At 32.0% G+C, this 21,694-nt stretch overlaps 2 protein-coding genes across 2 annotated transcripts; one reads left to right on the top strand and one right to left on the bottom strand.

Moving 5' to 3' along the window:
- Window positions 1-4,587: 4,587 nt before the first annotated feature.
- On the bottom strand, window positions 4,588-11,692 carry LOC137933548 (uncharacterized). Its single transcript, XM_068777509.1, has 4 exons — window positions 11,559-11,692; window positions 7,995-8,139; window positions 6,461-6,622; window positions 4,588-4,700 (listed from the first exon to the last, which is right to left on the bottom strand). The coding sequence occupies exons 2-4, from the start codon at window positions 8,112-8,114 to the stop codon at window positions 4,620-4,622; spliced, it is 363 nt and encodes a 120-aa protein (XP_068633610.1). The 5' UTR covers window positions 8,115-8,139; window positions 11,559-11,692; the 3' UTR covers window positions 4,588-4,619.
- Window positions 11,693-17,498: 5,806 nt separating this feature from the next.
- On the top strand, window positions 17,499-21,657 carry LOC137933336 (RNA-binding protein with serine-rich domain 1-A-like). The gene is made up of 7 exons (XM_068777257.1): window positions 17,499-17,606; window positions 17,688-17,795; window positions 19,382-19,519; window positions 19,731-19,874; window positions 19,966-20,207; window positions 20,621-20,738; window positions 20,952-21,657. Coding segments are annotated over exons 1-7 (876 nt in total). The 5' UTR covers window positions 17,499-17,604; the 3' UTR covers window positions 21,076-21,657.
- The last annotated feature ends 37 nt before the right edge of the window (window positions 21,658-21,694 follow it).

Raw genomic sequence — 21,694 nt, 5'->3', positions numbered from 1 at the left:
AAAATTATAAAGTGGATACAATACCTGAAGAAAAATAACTGTCGACGGATCAAAATCAAATTATAAAGATAACGTGACCATAATTTCGTTAATTTTGATAAATATCAAGATTATAGTAAAATAATTATGAAAAAAAAAATTGTTATTAAAGAAATCTGAGTTGCAAGAACTATTTAGTGTCTTACTTACCTTACCAAAGGGCATCGTTTTACTCAATCAGCGCAACTATCAAATAACATAGCGTGTGATATTTTAATCCCATCTGAAAGAAAAAATCTCTTTATCTTTTTTATAACGACCTGGCTCATGAGCGCGAAATTAATTTATCATTCAATTATACAGAATTTATAATAAAAATCAAAAAAATGTTTTTTGTGTATCAAGTAAATAGGAAAACCTCTGAAAACAATGTATTTCGAAATATAAATAATCATAGGAATATCATTTATCATTATTTTTATCTATTTATATTATTATCATTATCATTTAAAAAGCAAAGTAAAGAATATGCTAAACCTGTCGGAAGCAGCGCAGGCTGCATCCAGTGTTTTCTGACAAACTTAATAATACTGTCTGCCCACTTTGTAGGTGCACATTCTACACAGCGCTTGCCGGTCCGTGTTTTCCACTCCAGAACCATAAGACTCAGCGACTATCTATTATGCTATATATCTATTGTCTATTGTATTCGGTTAAGTAGTGAAATTACACCGTGAATAGTGGCGTGAGTCATCACGGGTAGAACACATTTTCCGTAGACCTTCGTCTTAAGACACCGTGCAATATTGGACGAGAAGATGTTTCGTGGTTTCCCTGACTTTACCTCAACCTCCTCCAACCTCTTTTCCAAAGCAATTTGACTGTTCGTCCCTGGTAAACTTACTATTGAACAACTTCAAAAATCGAGTCATATTTTAAAGGGCATGACATGGGCGCTAAACAGTTTTCGTTTCTTCCACGTTCATTTTAAGATCTACCCGGTGCCGCAAAGATTGAGGTCTGTTCATCATATTGAGTTCTTTAATTATTACACAATATTAAGTTCTTAATAAAACATTTATTATGATACGAGCAATATAATATAATGTAATACCTAACATTAATTCAAATACAACCACAAATAGGCGTTCCTATGCCTCTCAAGGGTCTTTTGTTATTATCGCACAGTAATCTGCATAACAATGAAATGGATGTAAACGCTTTATGCTAATATTTTGAGATAGCAACCGTTTTAAGTATTTAAGACAAAATTAATAACGTTATGAACTGGTTTAGATAGGCAAACGCAACAATTTTACTGTCTCAGATGTCAATATTACCAAAAAAATATCTCATGTTTTTATGAAGGAATATAAAGATACTAAGCATTTATAAAATATGTTCTTTAGTTCATTTGCATGTTTATTTTTCTGGGGTAATAAACAACTATTTCAGGAAATGAATAATTTTTATTACTTTAACATATTGGTAGGCTTGAGTCGCTAATCTTATTTTTTATATATAATGCTTTTGTTTTTAATTTTAAAATTCATGATAGTTTTGATAGAATTTTATCACATAATTCAACTTTCTGTAGTAACTTCAATATTTCATCAAGTTTTCGTAAATTCCATATCAAGCAAATCTAGTCTTTTAAATATAAAAAAATAAAACATTATTTGAGGTTCATTTAAAAACAGGAACACAGTGAATTGCAAAGCTTGCCTTTATATGCTATTCCGTCCCTACTTTTGTTCGTTTGTTCAAAGAAGTGACTGACTGTTAAAGTACAGAAACCCGGCAACGAATAGCAGAACGCGTCCATCAATGAGAATACGTTACAAAAGAATTTATATTTCTAGAACAGTGAAAAATCGCTTGCATTTTTTTCATATTTTTATCAAACTTATATAAACTATTTATAAAAACATGTATACACTATACGCCGAATATTGGGAATAAAAAAATCTTAACCTTAGGAATAAAGAGAGGTTTTCTATACTAACTGAAATGAAACGCTATTTATTCACTCGGTGTTTAGCACTAATCTGTGTAACAACTCCTGAAGATGCCCCGTGGAGGGGTGAAACACGTGTTGAGTGAATTTACGGTGGCGGTTGTGTAGTTGGCATTGTCTGTCGCATGCGCATTTACGAGCGGGCTGGCGGGCGGTGCACTTTCATGCACGACAACCACTGCATGTGCGGAGGTGGCTAGATATTGGTCCTTTCTTATTTAGGATGGACTTCCGCAATGTAACGCCTGAATCCATTAAATATGAAACGCTATTGTCTAAAGTAAATCGCATGGCTGTTCCATACGGAATGCTTGTTTTGAATAATTTAGGTGCAAGGCCATTTATACACCTATGGAAATAATATTAAAAAGGATTCTACAATCGCGCGGCCTATGAATGGTTCGTAGTTATAATGTTTGTCAACGCGAGGTCCAGTTGCATTTAAGAATTGGAATACTTTAGAGATCAACGTAGAACGTTCGTAAGTGCCACCTACAAAAAACCACACCTTTTACATTCAAGTGCTGCATTATCTTGGGACCGAGGCACGTGATCAAGTTTCTGAACGTCGCGACAATAGTGGACTTTCCTCCTCTACCTCTTCTCCCAGCGCTAACGCTTTCCGAAGTAGTAGTAGTGTTAATAGCCACACAATAGCAATCGCTCAAGACGAAGATCGGCTCTCACGGGTGCCCTTGTTTGGGAATTCTGAACTAGTATTATGGAGGAGTCGTAACCTAAGCCTTGGCACCCTCGTGAGAGCTCCTGAGCTTAGTAAGTCCGCCTCTGCTGAAGCGATCTAAGAGTTCAGCGGTGTCCCAATTTGTTGATATAGTAGTACATAGCATCCCGAACTAACGCTCCCCTTCGAACTTTGCTACCTTTAAAGGGGCGCCGTCGGGACTCAGACGGTTAGAACCCGCAAAGTCTGCAAATGCTATTTGAGCAACAGTAAAAGTACGGTCTAAAAAAATATACTTCAGACTTCACCCGAAGTTCGTCTTCTGTCAACGAGTCGATTGTTTTCTCTTTGCTTAAAATGTGTTGTGGAGCACAATCGATCAATATTTACCTAGGAAGTTCATCCCTGGTTAAATATTGAGCGGTTGTGCTTTAAGCGTGGTAGCTACATAATTTTCTTAACAAATTTTATGTTAGTCTTGAATGTTAGTAAGTAAAGACTACGCTTTACTTTATTTTTACTGTTTACTTTTACTTACTCTATTGCCGAGATGCTCACAAATTCTAATGTAGAAGCGTCGCTTTATTAAAACATTGTACGAATAAATTTATTTGTTATTATTGACTTATATATATTATTTTATATATAATGTTATGATTATGTTAAATAAAATATTAAGTGTAAGCGTAATAAACATTCTCGCCATCTATTATTATTTTAATGAATCTAAGGTTAGTACTAACGAGTAAATAAAGCACTTCTAGATACTCTGGTACACTTTTGCATTTGTATCACGAGATGTCGCCTTCATTCAGTAACAAAGGTATGGTAAAAAATTGGTCATTAATTTGTAATTAAGTTTTCGGTAACTTTTAAAAATACAGAGTAAGGATTAGAATCCTATTTAAAATTCTGGTTTTTCAAATAATTGAGATAGACGACTTTATCCTTTAGAAAAAATAACTTTATTAAATTATTTGTTTTAATTAGAGAATAAATATTACTACAGAATAATTTCGATAACACAACAGCTTCTTGGCACGTTTTTGTTTGTTTATTTAGTAAAATATTAAATATAATACTGTTATTACTTATTTAATTGGACTCAAGTCCCAGGCTACTTTTTTAATCTTTAAGAAAAAAAAACTTAAATTTAATGTTACATATAATGCAGGATATATTTCGATAACGTTAAAGATAGTATCACTATTTTATTTATATTAGTTAATAGTAGTGAAATTTTCAGAACTAAAGAATATTTTGTCTGTAAAGATCTTTTATGTTTTTTAATTTAAAACACACTGGTTATTAACTGTCTTTAGTAAAAGTTTTTAGCACAAAATTTGCAAACATGTATTAACCGTATAGTGAGTACAGCTTATACTATTGTTTAGCAAATTACTGGGGAACATACATTGTGTTTAAATTGGCTGCACATTTTTAATTCCTTACTTTTTACTTCATCTCGGTGACGCGAGAAAATGTCCTTTTTGACTCTGCCGCAGAATGCGTTCATACAATTCTAATTACTTTTTACAATCTAGATTAGACAGTAAGAAACTCCCGTTTGGATTCTACTTTTCTCTATAATCTTGACAGCACAGATTCCATTGAATGGAAGGACCATAAATACTAAATAGCATTTTTAATATTATAGAAAAAGATTATAAAATCTTTTTGCATTTAGAATAAAATTTGAATTGGCAAATAAAAGTATATTTAATATTTATTTATTTATTCAGCTTAAGAATTACACCAACGTACATCATAATCAATTAGAAAATAATGATAATCAAATCTTATTTCGCGGTAATTTAATACGTTTAAACTTTTTTTCTACAAAGTATTATATTATTACACGTATTGGTTATCTATATATGTTCTTAAAAAATTATAGAATTTTTTTTAGCAGTATTGCCTTGTTGCAATTGATATAAAACTTTAGAAGCATGTCACCGCATTGAAATAGCAGCGCAACACCCGGCCGCGTCCGGAGCCCTGCCCTCGGCGTTGCAAAGCAGACTGTAACAAACATACTTATTAATTGAAGAAGAAACCATAATATGTATGTGAATAATGGTTCATTGGTTTTATTTATAAAAGGTTTCAAAGAGAGAGTGAACATACAGCTCTCTTTTTATACTTATGCTGTTTCCATACTATGGTTGTCTGGCAGGTATTACCTCGTGTGATAAGACCGCCCATTGCACTTTTTTCTTCACTATTATGCATTGATATATATATTTTCAAGCGTGTTCAACTGATATTAACTATTATTTAATTCTTTTGCTGTCAATTAACGTATGGTACACCCTATACAATAATCAATGGTTCGGTAATAATAAATATCGTAATAAAAAACTTTAAAAATATGGATTGCCCCATGTTAAAGTTAATTATTGTTTACTATCTATGTGAGTGGGCCGCCCACAAGGTCGTCCGACGACTTAATTAAGGAAGCGGCAAGTCGCAGGTTGCGGGCAGCAGGGCGGCTGGCCGGTCGTTGTGACGATCTTTGGAGAAGGCCTGTACCTATAGCGTCACACATTTCAATAAACAAAAATAAATTAAGGTAACAAATTCCACAATCACTTTATACAAGGTGACCAGTTTAACAAAATTCTAATAAAAGCGCGTCGTCAATTTTATAAACTATATGAACTTTTACTTGCTATGATCTCTCTATAGATGACGATATAGCCTAGTCTACTATAAATCCAAGTCACATTTTTACTTGTCATTTCACAATAAAATTAAATATTTATTCCTTCCCTCATTTTTTTCAGAAGCGATGTTTGATTTTGGAATTCTGCAGGTTACTAATACGTTTTAAAAACATTTAACATAATTTTAATAATCATCGTATTCGAATTAATAAACAAAAAGTTAGTTGATCCAATTACAAAGTGCCTAAATTTTATTCGGACATCAATTACATTATCCGCGATGACAATGTCAGTTATTATTGCTTTTATTAACTAAACAAGTTTCATTATGATATTATGAGTTAGCTAGCAAACTCATTAATCATAAATATTGTTAAAATTATACTATGATATTTTAACTAACGCAATTTACATAGTCTCCTCTATTAAGTATTCGACTTTTTGTTTATCTTTTCGTGACAATTTGTCTTAATGTTATAATTCTGCGAAATTATATATAGGAAATTAAAATAATTTTAATGTGACATCACAGACAATACATCCGTGATGTAAAGCTACAAGTGTCAGGATATTTTTAAAAATATTAATTTTAAGAAGGGCGCGAAAAAATCACATGATACTCCACTTTTAACACCGAGCGTTGTCGCCATCTTTGTTGTAAATTTTAGTTCATCTTTAAAAAATTAATTTGGTACATTGATATTTATTTATAGCCGAGATTTAAATTTACAGGCTTTTAGATTCCTCTTTACAGTGACTACAAGGATACCCTCGACAATCTTGACTAAGGTTACATGGTTTACATTTCTAAGAAATATTTGAATTTACAGTTTTTCATTTTGAAGCATAACAACAAGTGGCGTAATTTACATAGATTAGTATTTTCCTTTATATAAATAGTTTTTAGAGGTGTGTGAAGAAACAATACTACAACATCTGTTAAAATTTGATTTTGCAGGAACGAGCCTTTTTGCAGTAGGTAAAACACAAAACAAAAAACATATGCAAGTAGAATTACTAAGACTGTTTTGTTAAGTACTTTCGTAAAGTACTGACATCAGAATAATTTATGTTGTGCCGGTAGATCGCAAGTTTTAGCAAGTAAATATAGCAAACCAAATCATTTGTTTCCATATTGCTGATACGTAGCGGAGAGGTGCGCGGGCCGTCACGCTCTACGTCGTAGCTCGGGCCGCCGCCTTCGTGCAGCGCTTTCTGTAGCGCGACCAGCAGCCGGTCGAGCACAAGCGCAGCTCGTTTCTGAGGAACTATAACCTGCTATAAAGAAAAATCGAGATTATTAGCCGTAATATCAAAATAAATCCTAAACAGAAATGCATTGAGCAAAAATAAGTATGTAATAGTTAGCCTGCTTAATTGTAATTGTGTTTTATTATCGAAGGCTACATTACTATTTAACACAAGCACTTAATAAAAAATTTTACACTTCTTTTTTTCATATTTAATATTATCTGATATTGTAATTACATACGCAACATTTTTACGTTTACGAATCAGCTTTGACATCGATAATCATGCCTATTCGTTGTGTACGCTAGTTTATTCAAATTAGCGTAGGCATTTAATTTTTCTCAGTAAAGAATAAACTAAGAAGCATTTATGCAAAAAGATACCGCTGTATCACTCATTATGCGACACTTAACATTAGACAAAGTTATTTTTAAATAACTCATTATGTGCCATATATTGTTTTAACATACGTTAATACGTTTACTAGACGTTTTTATTTAATATATATTTAGAATATTAATTAACTCATAATTTTATTCAACTCATATTTATTCAAAGTACAGAAGATTTTACTACTCAATGCCAATATATTGTTGCGGTTAGCGTTGGTTTGCTTAAGTTTTATATGGCCCAATATTCAAAGTTACTAATATCTTCGCCTACAATAAAATACTGTTTTCAAGTATGTAAGTGTCACTCTTATCTAATAACAAATTTAAATTTAGTTTTGCGAAAACTTTACCAAAGAACATATTTAGATTCCCACGATATTTCAAGAAAGATCACATACTCTTTTCGTCCCTTAAATATTGTTAGATCGCGTGTTCATGAGTCTACTTTCGCTAGCCTTTCCCGTCACTTGTTACTCTTTGTTTTATATTCATTAAATAAACAATGTTTTATCGCAACACGTTCCAGATTTGGTGCATGAAATATTTTATGTAAATCTATGTAAATATTAAAAGAATTGTATATTATAAACATTATAATAAATTTAATCAATTTAATTAAATAGTTTTAATTGCAAAACTAGAAGTTATTACTAAAAATTCTTTCTTTCAAGCACCAAATCTGGTACATGTTGCGAATAGCAATAGGTTATGTGATTGAAATTAAATATTGAAGATACAAGGAATCATACTCGCTATTATGTCTTTAAATACATATATGGCATCTATAAATATTTTATTATCTGAAGGTCTTCGCTAAAAGTTTACATTAAATAAAAACATATTTCCTATAATAACAAATATCAACATGTGAAAATATGTTTTTAGTTTTATTTATTTATATTATTATGCGAATCAGCAATTCTCAAGAAAAAGGCAAAATAATAAGTTAAACATGTAGCTTAAGTTAATTAATAAATTTTTCATGAAGCGTTACATAAAATACTTACATCACTAAGATCATTTATATTAAAGTTTCCATCAGTGTCTTCGGAAAGCGCAGCTGGAGGTACCGGCGATGCGAGCGCAGCGGACATCGCCACCGCAAGCAACTGCACTAGTAACATCATCGTTCTGGCATAACACGATTACAATCTGTAAACAGGAGGGAATAAAAAAATAATTTGTAACTTTAATATATTTTAAATGAACTCTTCATCTGCGCCTGCTGGTTCCTGCACTCCCTATTATCCACCGTTTTTTTAAACGTCGAACAACTCATTGCGCTCTAAAAAGTGATATGCCTATTGTTTTTGTTGAACTTTGCTGCCTTGTATCATTCATTGAATATATTGACTGTGCATTCCTCTGCACTTTGCTGATTGATAGTGATTCAATAATGATGGTGAAAACTGACGAAATGGGGCCTTTAATATTTGGATTACAGACAGACAGAGTGGAAACAAAAGTGAGAAAACAAGTAAAAATAAAACATATTTCATTAGCGAATTTAATTAATCTCTAAATTATGTACCTTTAATATTAACTTTTTAATTATGTGCTACAATTTACTTTTTGAAGCTATAATTTTATACAATTTAAAAAAAATCTGTAATGTAAAGTTAATATAGGCGGAGATCGGCCATTAATATAGATATGGTGTTAAAATTGTGATCTAATTAAAACCTAAATATTTTTCCTGCATAAACGATATGTGCATTTGTAAATTTGCCGATAAAATATATGTTATTAATATTAATTTTAAAAAGTTATATATTCATAGACAAATATGTTTATTAAATGATATAAAAGAATACGGATACGTACAGTACGTTACAGATACTACCATTTCGTACGTTTTTAAATTTCATCATGTCCAGGTATACATAACAGAATTGTTTTTATTGTTTGTATAATTTATGTAATACTATTAGTAACACTTTTAGGCCTCAACTAATAAAAGAAGAGAAATAAATCTTTGACATCGAAGGAATCTAAACACTACACGGTCTATGTTCAGGAGTGGACATAATAGTATGGCTGAAATAATGATGATAAAACACTGGACAAGCTTTAAGAACATTATTCGGTAACTTTTTTCTTAAAAATACCAGAAGTGAACTCAGGGAGAGTTCACTTCTGGTATTTTTAAGAAAAAATTTACCCATGCCTTTTGTAGATATAGTAATAACTTATGTAAATTAAGACAAGGACATTTTTTATTTCATTTATAAGTTTAAATTGCTTGTGATATGATATGACCAATATATAAGTAGTGATGGCTTTTATTAATAAAATATCTTATAAAGGGAAAAGACAGCATAAACTTCTATCAAACCTAATGTAAGATGAACTGTAAAACACTAGAGCAAGCTTGTTTGTTCCATTTTTTAAAAACAAGAAATATCGAGATTAACACTGCCTTTATCAAAATATATAGCGTTTTTTGCTAACTTTATAAATTCAAAATTATTACTAACGGTACTGGCTCCAAAGATGATTAAGTTAGTTCGTTTTTCTTTAAATTAGCATTGGCTGTATGAATAGTTTGTATAATTTTGTTGTATTGTTTTTATTTTATTTACTTTTAACATATTAAATGTAAATAAAATGAATCATATTTCCTTTATAAATATAAATAATATTTTAAAAATTAAAAAATGTTACATATAACATTTTTAATATGGCACTTTTACTATTTTCATTGTTTAATTGAGAATATTGTATCTATCAATACACTTTTCGAATGGTTTAACAAGCATCTGGCTAGTTGAGAACCTAATTAAGGTTACCAAAGAACAGGTTTATAGACATATGCTTGTATCATAAGACATAATAACGGTATCTTTACACGATAATTTTAGAACAACGGTTGAAGACGTAAATTCACAACATTTTAATGCCGGATCTACTGCGTTATAGGGAGATGGGTTAGATGGGCTCTTGGGTCCGTCAACTGTAGCAAGTTTAAGGAGGCCGGCTTTCTTCCAATACATAGGATTTCGTTTGCTTTGACCCACCAGACTCTCTAATAATGTTTTGGAAACTCTTTCCAAAAATGAGCTGATGTTCCATCTTGATAGGCCTAAATCCTTCAGCGGGTTATAAAGAGATTTCACTATTTTTCTCGCTCCTTTCTCATTACGAATTCCATATAAACTTATTTCTTGTTATTTCGTTATCTATTTCACATACTTATTCACCTTGTATGGGGTATACCTAAGTATATTTGTCTCAAAGGGAGTGCCATTAATACTAAAAGTTTCAATGTTTTTGGAAACTGAAATAAGTCCTAGAAGACGGCCTCGCTATGTTCTATGGGGTTCTGTATTATGTCTCAAGCGAGTCCATCCGAGTACGAATTATTTCCTGAATATGTCTGCTGTCTAACAAAATTGTTAAGTCTTAGGTTCGTTGCGAACCATATAAGGTATGCACAGAAAAATAAAAAATGCAGGGAAAAGACTTGTACGCTAAATTAAAACGTAAAACGGTAGGATTATTTTAAAATATCAAGTTTATGAAATGCAATAGAATAAATATTAAGTAGGTTGAACTTTTGAATCGTATATAAAAAATTAATTTTAGTATTGTTTTACATGGTAAAATATATCCATGGATTAGGAAAGGAAAATCCATTTGGTAAATATCGTACGAGACGAAGCTCTTCTTCTAGCGAATTTAAGACTTTATTGACAGACACGTGACAAGACGCAATTGTTTTCACGAAAAGGAAAACTTATATATCTTTTGTTAGTGTTAAATTTGGTTTACTCTTGAAATTCAGATAAGACAAAAATCATTTAAGACTTTAACAATAACTTTAATATTTATACAGGATTATCGTATATAGGTATAAAATCTTTAAAAAGGTGAACGTATAGCTCATTTGCTTAGGCTTGAGATAGCCTTTTAATTCCTGTCAACATTTGAAAGCACACTGTACAATGTCTTTACACAACATAAATGAAAAAATAAAATATGTTGTTAAATATTTAAAACGTACAAATAGATAGATGTCCACCGTGCATCACAATGTCCAAAAAGACGGGACAGTGTTTTAGAGAGAAAAATCGTTATATGAATACTTTACATACAGGATAAGCATTTTATATATGTATTGTACACCTTATCCAAAACTCACTGATTTTAAAAATAATAAATATCGTAATAATAATATAGTTTTAAAATTCCGTTTATTACATATAAAATAATTGTTGTTTACTATCTGTCCCTGCAGACTGTACTGCTAGAAATTATTGACCTGTCGCATTTCAATTGAAAAAATGAAATAATAACACATGTATTTCAGAGTGCTCACTTTATACAGATAATTGGAAATTAGTGTAAAAGCTTCAATGCTTTTTGCTGATAAATGAGCTATTTAATCATTTAAAGCTTAAACACCTATAACAATGTAATAATTATAATTCAAGGCTATTTTGGAATAATATTTATTGTAAAATTAATAATTAAAAGTAAATAAAAATAAAACTATGGTCACTAAGATAAAAAAAACTTAAAACAAAAACAAATATTAAATTAAAGTTAATAACAATCAATTTAATACTTACCACAAAAACACTAAATTTGCTAATGCTATTAAAACTAAAATTTATATTTATTACACGCTTAAAGTTATTTCTAAAGTTGACAAACTTTTTATCGCCAATATTTTAGTGATCGTCCGCAAGCCGTAACTTGTCGGAAGCTCGTGTGGTTGTGTTGGGCGGTATGCGCTCTGCCTAAGCCTTTATAAGACCGCCAGACGAGGCTGTACGAAAGAGCTGCCGCACACATCGCCGATTAAAGTAACTCAGCCTATAGCTACGTACAGTTATCGTAAACAAATCATTTGTATTTTTGGCATGTACATTTATTTTTTCCTGATATTAAAACGTTTAAAAAAGATACAATTTATGATTTCTTATCAATAATTACTAAACAACTTCGTATACCTGTTTCAATAACCATTTTCAGTTAATGAATTCACTGTTTTTTTTCCTATATTTCTTTAATTACTACAATTTAATTTTATTTATACTTTAATTAACACATTACTGTACTGTATGGTTTATTAAAAATGTATATATTTGCATGATACATACATCTTTAACAAACCATAAAGTACTGAACTCGTTTTTTGGGTTTTTCTAATTTCTAAAAAAATAATATTTATACTTAAATATTATAATACATTAATTGGAACAAACACTTTAGTTTTAACTGTAATAGACTGGAGCTTAATGCGTTTATGTGTCACATGATTATTCAAGCTCAACACTTGTATGCGTTAAGTTTTTCCGAAGACAACAAAAGGCAAACCATTCTGGCGTCATCATCATTTTACCCGTAGGACCTCCACTGCAAGACATGGCATATATATTTCAAATAGAACTGATTGAAAGCGCTCTGCTTCCAACAATCTTAACAATGCCGTGTGCCGGTTCGTAATCTCCACCCTAGAACCTAAGGACCCTGCGACCAACTACTCTGCGTGCTATGTGGCCTGCGCACTACAGCTACAACCTGTCAATCCGATTGGCTATGTCGGTTTGTCTACAGATTTTCCAATTCTGGTTCGATTTCACAAAGAAAGACCACGTTTCTATGGCGTCAGTTATCATTGATAACCCACGTTGATCGTAGACCTTGGTCTTTTTTTCTGGCATGGTATTCATGAATAACCTGAGAGATGAACTAAACGTATACTTACGTGTACTAACGTAGAAATCCTTGGTTAATATTTTATTAAGTAAAAATGTTTTTCTTTATAATAAGGTTAATTTTCTTTTTTCAAAAAAGAAACTACGAAAACTTTTGTATATACTTGGTATATTCGTAGTCGAAGCGCAACAGCGCAGTCACCTCCAGACCCTTAAAATACATTAGCCTCAGACATAGTCAATTCATGGACACATTTCAACTTGATCGTCGTCGCCGTCATGTTCGTTTGCGCCCATAGGCGCCCACTGCAAGGCCTGCTCCAAGGATATCTGTGGGAGGATATAACATAATCGTGACGCTTGTCACGCGGGTTGGCGATAGCAGTGTAGTATTATGATATACAATGGGCGCTGCTGACCAACCTCTAAAAACTTGTTTGTGCGCAATGGTAATTCAAAATAATTAACGCAAAAAATGTGAATTATATTTAACGTAAATCGGGAATTGAACCTGCGATTGCAAGTCTCAGCCCTCTAACACTGGGCTTCTACTGCTAAAAATCAACTTGATTCCCTCTATAAATTAATACAATAAACTTACTTTTCCATTGTTATTATCATATTATAACACTATAGATTCATTAATAAGCTAAGGGTTAAGTCCTTACCATAATATTATCTCCTTTAAATAACTATCTAAAATAATTGTAACTCTTTTTCGTAAGACTATCTACAGCTATTAAGAAGTTATGGAGAAGGCTTCAAAAGTCCTAATAGATTGAAGTTAACAAAAGTAACTATTTTGTGAGGATATTCTTCGCGCGTAATTGCAGGCGTATTATATTGTCTCATTCGCCTGTTAGCATTTTCACACATTTTCTTGTCGTAGTTACATTTGTATAACCCAGTCTTGAACCTATTCAAAAGTTACTCGGCTTCATCATATTTCAATCGCCAATCCTCATCGTACGTATATATTATAGTATGTTACTAAACCCACTTGCTCAGCCGTAACCATGGCTGCTATTTCCGCCAGGGTTAGAACAGCTACTACGTACTGAGAACCTGATCTTTTAGTCAGTGATGATAGAGGTATGTGCCAAATTTAGCCTCGTTTGGCGAGTTGATTAGCACCATATTTTTCGTCAAATAGGTTCACGAGTTGCTACTGTCTCTCGTTCGTTAATATTTTTCCCGGTCTCACTGCAACCACGGAAGCAGAAGGTGAAGACTATTCTATATACCGGTACCACCTCGGCAGTTACGTCTCTGTGCTCAACAGGTGATAACTAATAGCGATCACTGCATGGTAAAAGGCTAACTGAATAATAACAAAAATTTCTATCGTGATGAAGTATTCGCCTCGACTTACTTATACCTATATTCAAAACTTTTCATCTCGTACTCTTTAACCTCTTTGATTGCCTGGATAGCCCGATCTCAGTTGACGAGATTAACAACAGGTTAGTGCAAACTTTTCACACTATTGAGGCTAACTATCTTAAACTGCAACCCAAACCTTATTTATGGTTGAACGAAGCTCACTACGGCTACAGCCCTTCAATCATGCATCCGTTGCTTATATGATACAACTAAATAAACAGATACGAAAGTCATTGCGGCACGACATTTTTCTCTTTATCTCACAAAGTGGCTTCCAAGACGCTTGATACTGACTGTCCTATTGGAAATCTATGTGAGGGGCCTTCATTCAGCAGAGGTCGTCGTATCGCTAAAACGATGATGATAATAATTAATTTTAACCTTGATTTAAACAGCGGTAAAACTTTCATATATAATTATTATGAAAAAATACGTTTTAGTTTAATGAAGCTCTCCTATATTATAAAGCATATTTTGCAATAAAAGGATTACACATACAAGAGCTGTTTTATTGCCCGCCTTTGGCGATATGGCTCGAATATTGTAAAAAGTCATAAAATGCCCACACGAGTAGATACAATAAGCTTTATTTTCATAAACAACCGATATCGGGAGAGGATTATTGAAATACTGAACACTATCTATGTTCTAGGAAACATTAACACAAATGATATTAATTTTGGTGTGTTAAAGTTAAGTGATGTTGGTTTTTGGTGTTAACAATTATTAAGAATATTTAATAAATACTTTCAATCTTTATTGAACGAAGAAAAGGAAAAAAATGTTCAATTTTAAACCATAAATATGTTGTAAATCGACAAAATGCTGAGCGCCTTTCGATTAACTAATGTCAGTTATAATTTTATACTTTTCTGAAGAAATAAACAATAAGAGTTGTAAATCTTACTGGCACCGACCTTAATACATCTTTATTCATTCGCATGTTTGGCATATGATCGATAGGAGATATGCTCATGTTACAACCCTAATTTATAACCGTGACACAAATTGGATATACCTACGCTGAACCTTTTAAAGTTTACGCGAAGACGATATATATAGGTACTAAAAGATATTTTACGTAGGCTCGTGCAGAGGTCATAATAACAGTGATGTGGGCGACTCGTCTGGTAATGCAACAAGGGGCTATCCCGTCACTATAATGTGTTGGTCATGTTTCTCAGCGAGGGGTATAGTACTTAACCACTCAACAAGGACGGACATTAAATGTGTGATGGCTAAATGTAATATATATCACGATCTAAGTTTTGCACTAGTTTTTGTAATTAAAATATCACTTATCGGAATCGTTTTTCACATTATTGGACCTTTTAATTTTTTACTATCGAACCTCTTTCAGTTAAAACAAACGCGACAATAACACTACAAATATGATGAAAACATGTCATTTTGAAATCTTTTTGAACATGAATTTATTTATGTATTTTCAAACGCATAATATCTTTACAAGTAGCATAAACTAAATTCAAAATTTTGCTATAACCTAAAGAACCTATTCTAAAAATCATGATAAAAGTTCTCAAAATTTCCCAAATTAGGCAGATCCCGCGTCTTGCGAAACCTTTACATTATTTATGCTTTTAAACATACTTATATTTGTTTGGTGATAAATTTACGTAACTGTAATTTTTTTAAATGTCAAGTTCTGTAGTTTCTCTGCGAATAGCTTTTTATTCTGGAAGCAGAGAGGGGTTATTTAGCGATGTTTTATTTTCTTCTTTAATTGATAGTGTCTTACAAAACCTTTTTTTAAACTATATAGTTATAATACAAACAAATAATCTGATAAAAAGCTTTATGTGCAGGCAACATGCATCTGTATACGTATTCACGTCTCTATAGATTTTTTTTTTTAAAGTATAGCATCGTATCTAGAATGATGCTTAACTAATGATGACGTTTAAGAAAGGGGGCTTCCTTGCCACGGCCTAATTACAAACGACGGTCGCTCTGAGTAGGCTCGCTGAATGGAGCGAAACATCACAAAACCGGTATATTGAGATGTTTCGTTCTCCCTCAATCATAACCACTAAACAGAATTGTAGCGCTATATGGCGGCTGTTTAGGTTGTGGAAAACCTCGACAGCTGAATTCTGGTTGACGGCCTAGACCTAAGACCGGATTCGTCACAGTGGGCTAGAAATTTGTGACAACTTGCCCTTTTGACGTCTTTGAGCGTGACGGACTCGGGTGAGTCCCTTACACACGTTAAGTGAAGAGTCAGAAAAGTTAGGAGTGATACACATTCTGATGATGAAGTGCTTTAGTACTCATTACTAAAGCACTTCGATGACTCAACCGAAAACTCTCACGATCACTCAACGAAACACTCACGATCAACCTTACAGATCTATCCCTTCCTCGAGACTCTGACGATCGTTATCTAAATACTCATTGTCAATGAAACCTTTATGCATATAAAGGAAGAAAGTTGGTTATTTTCATTAGACACGTCACAATATTTGTAAGAAGTTCACGAGAACCGCAGCTACCATCATTATAATTATATGTGGATGTTTCATCATAAAGATCAATGTTTTCGAAGATGAATGTACTGTTTTCAAACGTTTTTAAATTTTTGTTATTATTCTGGGCGACGAAGTTCATCATCTTTATTTCATACATGAGTTGTTTTATGGGCAATATTTTCATCATGGCGAGATCCATTTTTGTTTTGATCCTTAAATAAATATTTTTAAGATTTTCTTTGATTTACATATATTTCTTTAGTTTAGACATAAGTTTTAATTGCCTATTCACCTTTATGCAACTTTTTTGGTTTTCTAATTTAGTAGACTGTTTAGTTTCACGTTCAATATTATCTATTACAACCTTCATTATAATCGATTTAGTATCAAGCTTTCAGTGAACTTCTAATGAAATGTGAGCCACTGCCTAGAGCCATGATAAATAAATACTGAATGAATAATAAATACTGGATAAAATATTTAATTGCATAACACAGGATTTTTTTAAAACGGAAATGTAAACTAACAGGACCAAAATAATAATAAATTTATTTTAATTATCTTTTCATCGGTCACTAATTTATTAATTCAATAGTTATTTTAAGGGACACTACAAAGTCAATAAAAATCCATGACTAGAATTCTATTTTATTTCATTTTTAATCATATGCAGAAAATTTTTATTTGAAATAATTTCCACAAAATTATTTTAAGTTTGTTAAATAATATCTAATAATTTATCACTTTCACCAATCTATAACGCTACATGAGATACTAACTTATAACTACAAATTAACCGCGTATTGCCGAATTGTGTCAAGAACAAATATATAATTACAATTTGGCCTATTTAACGCTGACTCACTTTTAAATTAAGAAATTGTAGAAAACTAAAAAAAAACGTACTTTTGGTAACGGCAAAAAGCTCATAGGTCTTGGCCACATCTTAATAAACATAAACCATAGATCTTTACATAATATTTTGCCTTTTTAAACTCTGGCCAGACGCGGAACGATACAAGAGTAGCTTTCCTAGCTTTGGTCGATTATTTCTTCACCGTTTTAAGTGAAATCCTTCTGAAATGTAAACATCTCTAAAATGCTAGTATATTTTTTAACGTTGTAATGAAGTACTTGTTAATGTTTTCTATAAATTCTGTTCTAGGGCGCGAAATAAATCTCCTACAGCTTCTTCGGATAAAGATAAAAAGAAACCAAAAGATAAAAAGAAAAAAGAAGAATCCGGGTCTAGCAGCAGTGATAGCAGTGGAAGGTATGCCTTCAAAAATATTATTGTTTTTAGAATGCATACGAATTTAAATATTATAACCTATAGGATTGCCTTGTATCTTTAACAGAATAAAAAAATCACCACATAATATTATTTACCTTTAATTTTTACGTTTAAATGAATTTTCAATGTAGTTTTAAAACTGGGGTAAGGTTTTGAAAAGCTAAAACTGGAATATTTTCTATTGTGCTCTCGTATATATTCACTATTTATTTGATTGAATAAAAAATGTTTTTCAATCATTCACCCTGTACAGGGAATAAGGAGAGTATAATTATTACACAAATTAGTGCGTTTTAATTTGCTGTGATTTTATCTGTAATAATTAGTCTTCATTTGTAAATATTTAAACAAAACAATTGAGTTAGTCATGTTTGGTTGAGTTCTTACTTTTTATGTAGTATCTTTATACGACTTAGAAAGTAATAACTTATCTTTATGTAGTGTGCCTGTATAAAGGTTAAAGGTAGATCTTAGGGCTGTGACATGTTCTGCACACTATATAGCCTTCCCATTATAACTATGTTGGCCTATGCCAGTCACTTTCAATCACAGAGTCCGCTCCATTGTCCAAGCAACTATGAGTTTGCCTATGAAACCCAAAGAGAAAGGAGTGATTAGGATTCTGATCCATAAATTTAATTAAAAGCAACCGTTAAGACATATTGGTTGCAGAAGTTCATCTCTCGGCACGGAGGAATGTTGAATGAATAAAAGTTTTATTTTTTTGTACTATATATATTTATAATAAGTTTTTTTATTTAATTGTTAGGCTGTATCACTTATTAGCTACATCCATGTTACAAATTATTGAAGCACATTACCATACCAGATGTGAATAGGTTGCTAAATCAACTTGCATATATAGTGTATTAAACCATAGTAGACATTAGAATTGCTATATTTGAAGAATGAATAACTGAGTAAAGCAAAGAATTTTTTTAACAATCCACTTTTAAAAAGTACAATGTGTCATAGTGAGATATATAAACATACAGGTTGTTTTTCATGCAACTGTTTATGAACTTGTTCAACCTTTTATTGCTCTATGGAAATATGAAAATAAAATATATTTCCAGATTTAAAACCATACATATTTTCTGCGCCAAAAAATATATTAGAGTAAAGAAAGTAAAAATTGCATCAAAATTATTTAAAAGTAGGAGTTTAAAAGCACATAAGCAACTTGAATATTCCCAATGCTTATTTAATACTAGAGGAAATCAAGCTGAATTGAATAAACAGCTACTTTGTTGAAAAAATATATGGTGTAGAAATTTTGTAATAATCTGATCTCAATATTTTGATGGAAATAATAAAAAAAATAATATAACAATACTCTTGGTTAGTATAGTAACAAAAGTTAACCTTACATACATATGTATGGCTAATTTTTGAGTTTACATTTATATATTTACAACTTCAATTGATTATATTAGCATACACATGCTAATGGATTCTATTACAGTGGTAAGAATATGATTTTGGCATGAACAAGAAAATATAAAATGGAAAATTTCTAGTTACACCTATAAAGTTTATACATTAATGAAACTACTTCCATGCAGTTCATCTGACAGCAGTTCATCGCGTTCCTCATCAAGATCTTCTTCAAGCAGCTCTGGCAGTTCGTCACGCTCGTCATCCTCGTCCAGCTCATCAAGTAGCAGCAGCAGCAATAATGACCGTTCAAGGCCAAAGAAAAAGTAAGATCTTTGTTTAACAACTTCTTAATAATTTATCTTTATAAACAGTACTTTATTAGATGTATAAACAAAATTTATTTCATCATTGTACCTATAATATATTTATTTTTAATACACATGAATCCCTTTGCAACATGAGAATTCAAAAAAAACTGGAATGTTATTTGAATATTAGCAATATTTAAACACTTAAGTATCTTATTTTTATCAGGACTTCTCCTCATAAGAGTCCCGTCAAGGATCGTCGTGAGCCAGAAAGAGAGAAAATGAGAGACAGATCACCGACAGGAGACAAAAAAAAACTGTCTTTGCCAGCAACAAATGATAAACAAAAGATCAAGGAAAAGCAGGAACGGTAAAAAATAATAGTTTATTAAATTTACTTTCATTTTAAAGCAATTAACTTTTGTGCAGATTTTATTAATGAATATATTGTTATTGTACAGATCTCCAGGTCGAAAAAAAAGGGAAAGATCACCTCCACCAAGACCCACTCGAATCCATATTGGTCGTTTAACATTGAATGTCACAAGAGACCATATTAATGAAATATTCTCCACATATGGTACAGTAAAAGCAGTTGAATTTCCAATGGATAGGCTACATCCTCACAATGGAAGGGGATATGCTTATGTGGAATTCAGTAATGCCGATGAAGCGGAAAATGCTATGAAGCATATGGATGGAGGTAAAGTAATTTTATGCATAGATCAATAAAATTATTGAACTTGCTCTTACAAATTCTGTAAAGTAGAATCTCCTGTAAAAGGGTTAAAATCCTGTAATTTTTACTGGATAATATATGTAATTTTTTATGTACTTGGCAATTTAGAAACATTGTCTGGGATAGTGCATTACTTGTCTTTGTTTGGACTATAACAGTAAATAAACTAAAACTATAACGTAAATAACAATTAAAAAATATTTATCCTTGCTAAGCACTTTTGAGAAGTCAAAATATTGATATTTCGAAAATTTACAATGCTTTTTATAAATAAACTACTGCCAGGTTTCTAATGTTAAAGTAAAAAGAACCTGGCAAGTAACTGTAGCCACTCCTTTAACAAATTTTAATTATTTTTCCGTTATGACACATTGCAGGTCAAATCGACGGGCAAGAGATAACTGCGGCTCCAGTGCTGGTCCCGTCTCGACCACGAAGGCCGTCCCCACGCCCGTTGCCGCGACACGCGCCGCCACGGCGTCATTCTCCACCACGGTATGTTACATTGATAGTATTTTGACCATTAGCCTCGCGATGTGTATATTTTGACCATTAGCCTCGCGATGTGTATATTTTTACGCAGTGTATATCGATCACCGTTTAGAGACAGAGCACACCGACGTAGCGAAAGGTTTAAAATTAGCTTATAGTACACCATATAAATATGTACATTATGTTTATTTGATACAAATATTATAATTTGTGTAGATATCGGCGGCGTAGTCCACCACGACGTCGCTCCCCGCCGCGGCGCCGCCGCACGCGGTCTCGCTCCCCGCGCGCCGCACCCCGTCGTCGTCGTTCCAGGTCCTCCTCCTCTTCCTCGCGATAGTCACACACATAAAATACACAACACACATGCACATGTAATGTCAATAACCAATAACATGTCGATTTTTTATGTTCCAAAATAAACATTAATTGGCTGATGGTATTAAATCACATTGAATTACCTTCAAACGTCAACAGATATAGTCATTGAAATTTTAATACATGCTAAATTTATAAGTAGATATCTTTACTTTGGTTTAATCTTTACCAATTCTTACTATAACATTGATATCCTAATTCTACTCAGAATAAACTCACGCCACATTCCAGAGACCTCCATGCAGGTAAGTATGCTCCCATAATATTAAACCTCTAAAGAGAGTAATAGCACTACAAGGCACAGGTAAGTATAACCTAGAAAATTGCTTTACTCCCAATAGATTACAGTTGTTTTTGAATATCTTTATTAATTGGAAATTTCTTGTTATTAAAAGCTTGCAAAATGGGAACTGAGCAGAGTGAGTGATCAGTGATATAAACTCATATTACGACTAAACATAGTGAAGTGCATATGTATTCTTTTAATTTTAATTTGTAAACTGAATGGACTATTGACATTTGTTTAATAAACATTGAAGATTAATCTGATTTTTATTTGAAGTCTTATATTCAAAGGACCT

The sequence above is a fragment of the Battus philenor genome, unplaced genomic scaffold, assembly GCF_028537555.1.
Source record: "Battus philenor isolate CCGP_79_NKW_IND1 unplaced genomic scaffold, ilBatPhil1.0.hap1 SCAF_13, whole genome shotgun sequence".
Classification (NCBI taxonomy): domain Eukaryota; kingdom Metazoa; phylum Arthropoda; class Insecta; order Lepidoptera; family Papilionidae; genus Battus; species Battus philenor.
The sequence above is the reverse complement of the archived record's forward strand: the minus strand, read 5'-3'. Positions and strand labels throughout refer to the sequence as shown.